Below are 8,694 nucleotides of genomic sequence, written 5' to 3'. Positions count from 1 at the left end.
TTTTTTTTACTTGTTTGACTACTAAAACCTTCTTTCTATAATTAGATGACTTGTAGCTTAGTTTTTTATATTTAAAAAAACTCAAATTACCTTTTTGGAACTGCTCTACATACCTAGATTTAATGTATTTGGTTGTTTAACTATTATATAAGGCATTCAAGTTTACTATTCACCTTCCGGATACAACAATTTTCCAAAGTTAGAGGTATTTTCCACTTTAAATTGACTAAAACATCATTGCCCAGATTTGGAAGAGCTTGCTTGTTGTTGTACAAATCTTGAATAACTTTTAATCTCTTATTTTCCTATAAACAACACTTTATTTTATTCCTTTAATACACTCCCCAAGCTTTAAAAGACAATAGCATCTTGAATTGAGGGCTTTAATCCACTAAAATAACAAAAAACTTTTCACTGTTCATTTTCATTCAAATAAATTCTTGAGATGAGTTGATAAAATGAATTGGTATACTCTACCACACTTCTAATTTATTTGAGGTTGTGCAAGCTTTTCTAAAGGGTTTGCGTGTAGTTAAAAATGAGAAATTGCTCAACTAATTTTTTCTTCATCTTCACCCAATTATTAACTTTACTCGTACCACTCTTTTGGCAAAAGACTTGTAAATTGTCCTATCAAGTTGAAGCACATCCCTTAAGGAAAATGGCTACAAACTTAACCTTCTTTTATCAACTACATTATAATAGTAAAAAACACTTTTCACTGTGTTTAATCAATCCACAAAATCATTCAAACTTAAATTTTATTAGAATTTTAGAAGTTTAAACTTGATGCTTTGTTTAAGACTTCAAGTTGTGAATCAAAACTATTAATATTAGGTCTGCTAGGTTGTATTGTACTAAAAGGATTCTTAAAATAAGAATGAGAATCCTTTAATTCATGATCAATCTTATTATAAGGGACCATTTGTTGTATAAGGGCTATACAGAATTCAACTTGCCTTTGGGGTTTAGCAATCTAATCAATTCTATCATCATTTTATGGCTGTCCACCATTCCTCCCCACTTGAGGGTTGGTATTAACTCCTTCCCAAGCACTCTCTTGATCCTTTTTTTTTTTTCACCCTTCATCCTTTCCCTCGTCATGTTACTTTAAGCTCAAAATATTGAATAAAAAGAATGCATCACAAGTGATTAAACCTACAACAATTACAATAGCACAATGATCCCAAAAACTAATAGAATCTAGTGATTGAATCTATTTAGAACATATCTGAGATGTATGGGAAGCCTAGATGTGAGTTCTGGAATCTTGAATGGAATGAAATCAAGGAATTCTAGGGACCAAATAATCAAAGGAGTAATGGGGGAAAAAAAGAGCTACAACTTGCTTTGATACTAAATGATGTGATCCTAGTTTAGATCAAAGGAAAGTTAGAAGTAAAAATGCTGGAATTGAAAGAAAGTAAAGAACAAATACAGAAAATGTAGAGAGAAACTCTTCTCTAACAACTGATTTTACAAAATAATAAACTTTCATACATCTGTAAGCATTCAACAACAATAATAAAAATTACAACCATATTTCAGACATAAAAGTCAAAAGTTATAGCTCAAAACCTAATTGTAAATTCTTGCTAGGAATCATAAACTAAATCTTTAATTTAGTATGCATTTCGTGCTACACACTATTCTAGACCTTGCTGGAAATCACCAAGGAAGTTAACATTTTCAATTGCATATCTCCAGCTACATATCACATCTTCATAAATTATATTATATGGCTGGTTAGTAAAGTAAATTGAATGGACAAATATATTTTAAAATCCTATTAATTTCAAGAACTAGCCTTTAATTTTAACCAAATAAAAATTTGGATTAACAGGTTTTTTTGAATTTATTTAAAATTTTCGGATAATGTTTTATTAGATAATAAACCATGTTCTCAGATTATTCTGTATCTTAATCAAAATTATTTTTTCTATAACAATATAAAATATTCACAATTTGTATTAGCATGATATATTTAGAAAAATCAAATAATTTTAAATAGTAGCTTTAAGAGTTCATTTTAAAAAAATAAGAACATACGTTAATTTTAATTATCTAAAATTATAAAGAAGACACAACTTAAAAGGGAAATAATGTATATTTTAATGATTAATAACTTGCAATACTCTCCTTCCTATATATATTATTTTTGTGTGATAATGACCGGTTACTAGCTGTAATTAATTAAAGATTTCTGTACGAATCTATTTGGGTAAAATTGGTGTTTACATAATCTTTTTTTTTTTCTTTTTTTCTTTCTCTTTCACAACACATGTTTTTCTTTATCATCATCATCATTGCATCCTACCCATTTCAAGTTCTTGGAAAAATAGTTTTGTATAAAATAGAAAAATAACAGTAAAGCAACAAGACATAATGTTGGAAATGACAAATCTATTTATAAAGGATACCAGGCTACTAATTTTTTCTTGATAACCTATGGCTCTTGTATGAAGTGAGGGTAGGTTATTTGGTAATTAATCACGTTCTATATTGCTCCATGGCAGGTGGGATTTATTTAATATTAACTTGCCATGCACCTCCCCAAGAAGGCCTAACACCGACGTTTGTCTTCTAGTACAGAAAAATCCTGGTAGCGTGTATATGATGCAAAATAATTAGGGGTCAACAGCTTAAATAATGAAAAACTGACAGCAAGTAGTATTTAATTCCATGGCCAGACAACCAAGAGAGATGCAGTGGCAATTTCTAGGGTTTCCCAAGTGGTCTTACCACACTACTCTCCATAGTTATTAGACCTGGCTAAGAGAGTAGATCACATGTGAGGCCGGTTAATTTGCTCAACATTTTTTTAATTTTTTCTAAAAACAAGTAAAATTAAATTTTGCCTGATCTAGACTAGAGGTTGGATGTCGTCGGCCAAGCTAGATTTAGTAACTGTGCTCCTCTCCCCTTGATGGCTGAGACCAAAACAAACAAATTTTGGTTTAAATCCAGTTTATATCAGTAGCAAGACAGTTTACTGCTTCAACTGGTTACAAACGTTTGCTAATAATGATGGGAAAAACTTAAAAGCACATGATCTCACAGGAACATGTGGAGTAGCAGTCTGAGATTCAATTATCATGGAGTTTGATAGTGGTTTTGGGAGAAGGCAAATCCCAAATCAAGTCAAGGCTTTTTTCAATGATGGAACAGACAAAACAATTATTTCAAAGAAGAAGAATTTATTTGATGTTTGTTGTTCTCAAAGAGAAGAAACACGACGATTTATGCAGGACTTCTTACAATCTTGAGAAAAAAGATTTCCATTTTCTATTACAAAGGGAGCATAATTAAGATTATTACACCTATAACTTATTGCTGAGACGACAACCATTTGCACCTGTAAATAAAGCTGTTTACGTATGGCCTAATAAGATTTATTGTGGCTGTGAGGCTCCGATGTTCTGCTGCATTGTGTTGTTTGTACCAATCCGTGTTGAATCATCTGCTAATGCTCCGACTGCAGCCGGGTTCATGGATTGGTACTGAGGAGAACCTTGAGTACTAGGGGTGTAGTACAATTGGTCATGTGTAGAATTTGCATATTCAGAATAAGCATAATTAGTAGCAGCAGCAGCATTAATGGATTGAGTTGGATGTTGCATTTGAGAATAACCCATGTATGATTGCTGGAACTGATTGGCCGGGACATGGACTAATGGAGGAGTTGATGACATCACTGTTCTGTACACAGTTGCAGCCATTTCAGGCTTCGCAGGGGTAGATACGGTCTTCGCAGGGTAAATGGGTGGATGTTGGTCCCTGTAAGTTGCGGTGGGAGGTGTTGCAGGGCGGCTCGTGGTCGCAGCAGTAGCAGTGTCAACCATGTTGGTTTGCATAGACATGTATGGTTGTGGTTGAGTAACCTGCATTAAGTATACAGGATATTGGTGATCCATTGGATGGTGAGGCTGTTGTGACGGAGGAGCATAAATTGGGTAGTAAGATGTCATTGGCACTGGAGTTGTGGCAGGGTGGGAGATGAAATGTGTGCTGCCTCCTACAAATTGTTGCTGCTGCTGATCAGGCGACGTGTATCCAGAACCTTGGACTTGTTGCATTTGGATTTGAGAGCTTGGGATTGGAAAATCACCTTTTGTATCAGGGCTAGAAGGACCTCTGTTGTCTCTGGGTGCTGCATGAGCTTGATCTTGGTAATACATGGGCTTTGAAAGAGAGCTTGCAGACGCAATACTACTATCACTGCACAGTCAGATCATCAATCGAATGAAGCTGTTTTGGAAACTACCATTTCATTTTCAACAACAAAAGAAAGAAAGAAAAAATGTAAGGCATATTAATATCAATTGTTTTCTGTTTCTATGAAAGCCTTTTGACATTTGTTATGATAAATTGATCTCCTACAATGAACATTTTCTGTGAAACCACAATGAACAATGCCGGTGAAGCAAGTTGAGCACCCATCATATTTATGCACTTATAATTTGTAAGGAACATATTAAACTAGTTCTTAACTGAGGACCACTGGAAAAGCAAAGAGAAATATGGAAAGATACCTTGCAACTGAATCTGGTGAAGGCAAGTTGTAACAGGTGCCGGTCTTGTGTGGGACGGGCTGCAGTACAGGAAGTGGTGGTTTGCGAAAACTTACCGGAACACCCTGATCCGACCTCTCATCATCTGATAAAAGCCGATTCAAGTGCTCACTAGACCCACCTGCAGGATTAGTGGATATTGCAGTTCCAACTGCAGATATTGATACAGGAATTGGAGGTGGCGGAGCAGATAAAAGGCCATAGCCATCATCATGCTTCTGCACAACTTGAGCATACGTCATCTGTGCAAACTGCTCCTCAACTCCAACTCTTGGATCCTCCACACGAACCCGGATAGGTGGCAGGTTGGTCATTGAAGGGGAAGAAGAAGATGAACCAAATGATGAATTCTTCTCCACAACAGGTGAGTCAGATAGTGTGGTGTGCACTTCGTGCAATAGTTCATTCTTAGCTTTCTTGTTCTCCCCTTCAACACCTTCTGCCTGAGCCTCCAAGTCCTGATCATTGTCAAGAGTCACTAAGCATTCCATTGTGGCAGAATCTGATAGGTTTCGTGGAATCAATCCTGAACCATTAAGCGCATCAACAAACCATGTTTCTGACTTTGCATCATCAAGAAGGGATCCCATAGAGGCTGTACTCTCAGGCTTATTAAAGAAAATGAACAAGCGGATACGGGTAGGAGATAAGGCTGATGATGATGCATTTATGCGGTCATATTCTTCTATCATGTTGTCAAGATCTTCATCTGTGGTTACAGATACTAGAGAGTCAAGGTCTTCATGAGGCAGCTGGTACTTGAGAGTGAAGGGACGACCATTGAGTAGAGTTCGAGAAAGGCGGGAGGAGAGGGTGGGGAGAGAGGAATGCCGGTCAATGGCTACCATACGTGTCTCACCGCCTACATAGCAGAGGGTTTTGTCATGTGGACGGGGGATTATGTGGCCTCCATAGCTGCACATTAGGCGGAGCTTAGCACCTGGGACAGGCGGGAGAGTCTCATTGAATGCACTGTCTGGTGGATGGGAGCGGGGCGAGGACTCAACAGAGTCAGGGTAGTTCAGATGGACAGTGGTGGGATTGGCAGAGGTGGTAGCATTGTGGAGAGGTGGCAGAGGTGGTGGATCCATGAATGGTGGGATGTATTCTATGTTGCTAGGGAGAGAGACTAATGAATAAGATTTAATGGGGAGTTGATTAAAGTTGATGCTTTTATACTTCATTGATTTTCTTAGTTGCTACTCTAATTTTCACTACTAGAAAATTTACGAGTTCAGTGCTCTTGTAATTTTACGAGGTGCACTTCTTCCATGTAGAATGTATCTGTTGGTTATTTGAATATCATCCACAAAATAAAAAATTATAAAATAATTATTTTGAAGTTTTTAAAATCTAATCTAAAATTATTTAGAAATTTATTACCTAAAGATATAATATTCTTTGACCATGAATTATTCATTAAAAACTAGGTTGTTGCAAATCATAAATTATCTAATTATTCGACTTTCAATCCTAATCCACACGAACTATGCATGAAAAATCTTTTAAATTTCTATTTAGAAAAAAGTGATTGTTATGCTTAAAATGCTAGTTCTAATATTGTGTTTACTTAGTTTTTTTTGTCTAACAAACAACCTTTTCTCTTCCTTTTTTTCCACTTACAAAATAATAGGCTTAATTTTATATTTATATGGAATCTTTAAAAACCATATAAATAAAAAATAATCTATTTACCCCTTAAATAATATCCATATATTATTTAAGGATAAATTTATAAATTTAATCAACCAAGTCCTTACTTGATTTTTCTAGGTCTAGAAATATAATCCATGTATTAATTATATTATAGTCTTTAATTTTTAAAATATATTTTAATCAAATCATATTTAATTAAATTATCCCATTTTAATTTTTGACTAACAGTTTTTTATATGTATAACCTATCGAGTTCTTAATATGTTGGTCTAAATATAATATATAATTCTAATTAAATAGAATTAAATAAATTAAACAATTTAATTTATTATCAATTCATCAATTGATTAATTTATATTTAAAGATCAGGTGCATTGTTCAACGTGTCATGATCCCTCAAATATTAGAAAAGTCATTAATAGTTTGACTTAACATTTTAGTGACCGGTTTTTAAATATAATTAATATCCTTTCATTAATAATGTTTCAATTTAACATTAAAGTATGAAGTATGTCTGTCATGCTAAATCATGTTTATTCTTTACATAATAGTCATTGATCATTTGAATAAGTTTTGAAACTTTTTTTAAATTTCTTTCCAACTTGACCAATGATTTCTTAGTCAATACTATTTGAGAATATATGAAAAAAAATTCTTAATTCATCTAGGATAATGAATCATCTCGTTATCACTCAAATACCTTTATATAGTTTATGTTATACCCAATGTCTACTCTTTCGTTAACTTGAATAAGATAACATGTATCGAAATCAAAGAATAACATTCTCTATATAAGATGACTTAGTAATCTTAAGTCTAAAGATTACTAACACAACCGTCACGTGATCCTTTCCATAGATATAAGTCATCTCTCCAAATGAAATTCTCATGCATGTCAGTTCAATATACATGCCTTATGACAAGTTTCTTTTATATTTCAGTTTATGAAAACAACAGTTTCCTTTTATAAAGAAAAGAACATAATATATACTAGCCTTTATGGCTCTAACAAATATCCAGTATTTAAGTAAGTATTGACCAAGAACATTTTATGAACAATGCTTTGATGCAATAAAAATCTTATAATTATAACAACTTTATAATTTTCCTTGCAAAATATTTTTGTTCCATGAACTTTATCTTTACTCTAATTCATTAATCTAATATTATATAAATATTAAAGATAAATTAAGTTTTATTAATAATAAATATATATTTACATGAATATATTAACACTAGGTGTGATCAATCAATTGACTACATGGCATGTTAAACTTCTAATATAATATTAGAACTTGGCGAGGAGCAACCTAGATTTCCAAAGAAAGAGAACTATTTTTCAGTACTTTTTTCTAGATATCCGATGAGGTGTTAGGAGTTGGTAGCCTAGCAATAATTTTATAGCTCACTGTAAATGGAATCGGGAATTTCTTTATCTCCACTGTAAGATGCACTTGAGGATAGACTCGCACAGCTAGCTTACATGGTGAATTCTCTGTGAGAATACAACTGATATTCAATTCCTGAGGCATAGGCAATGAACCTGAACCTCAGAAGAATAGTGTGCAATCAAAAGCAATCTGGGGAAACTTTTGCGTGATTATAACGCTGTGTGGATTAGAAAACAAATCACTTGAACAAGGAGGCTGCAAGTGAAAAGTAGAACCCAAGAGAGAGAATTCGGCGAGCACTGTGGTGAAGATAACGCCATTTTTGCCTCTGTACATCTCTTGAATTTCTGTTTATTTAATTCATCCGATGCATCAACTTTGATGTGTGATGGTTTTGAATACCAAGATGTTCTTGTTTCAAGCAAAATTAGTTTGCAGTCACATGTTGGGGCCGTAGAAGTCCTGTTTTTTTTGTTTTTTTTTTATAAATAAAATACTTTCTTCAAGGTCTTGATATAATTAATGGCGAGCATAGATGTAGTGGGGGAATGTACGATTTGTTTAGCAGCTGAGTCAATGTTCAAGAGTGCAGAAACTCTGAATTCCAATCTTAAGCACTGAAGGTGAGAGGTTTTAAACATAGTAAAGAATGAAATTTAGTAAAATGGTTAAAACTTGAAAAATCCTAGTCATATTATTTGTTTAGTCCGGATTTTAAATTAAATTACATAAAAGTTATTTTAATATAATCTTTTTTCATTGGTTAAGTTCAAAGAAAAAATTGATATAATATTAAAGAATAAAATTAAATAAAACTTTTTTATTAAAAAATAAAATTGAAAAAAAAACAAAAAAAATGATCAAAAAACCAAAAAGAAATAAAAACTCATATTAAAAGATAAAATTGAAGAAAAAACAAAAAGATAAAAAAAAAGGCCAAAAAGATTTTATTATACAATAAAAAAATACAAAAACCAATTTACCATTAATCTAATACTGAATGAGAAAATTAAATAAAAACATGATATTAAATGAAAGAATTGAAAAAAAAAATCATAAAAAAGGCAATTTGGTTT

At 32.9% G+C, this 8,694-nt stretch overlaps 1 protein-coding gene across 1 annotated transcript; it reads right to left on the bottom strand.

Annotated features, from left to right (window-relative positions):
• Positions 1 to 2,295: 2,295 nt before the first annotated feature.
• Positions 2,296 to 5,719, bottom strand: LOC118046270 (uncharacterized). Its single transcript, XM_035055094.2, has 2 exons — positions 4,533 to 5,719; positions 2,296 to 4,218 (listed from the first exon to the last, which is right to left on the bottom strand). Exons 1-2 carry the CDS (start codon positions 5,660 to 5,662, stop codon positions 3,393 to 3,395), a joined length of 1,956 nt encoding a protein of 651 aa, XP_034910985.1. The 5' UTR covers positions 5,663 to 5,719; the 3' UTR covers positions 2,296 to 3,392.
• Between the last annotated feature and the right edge of the window lie 2,975 nt (positions 5,720 to 8,694).

Source organism: Populus alba, chromosome 12 (assembly GCF_005239225.2).
Source record: "Populus alba chromosome 12, ASM523922v2, whole genome shotgun sequence".
NCBI lineage: Eukaryota > Viridiplantae > Streptophyta > Magnoliopsida > Malpighiales > Salicaceae > Populus > Populus alba.
Note: the sequence above shows the minus strand (reverse complement) of the source record. Positions and strands in the feature narration are given on the sequence as shown.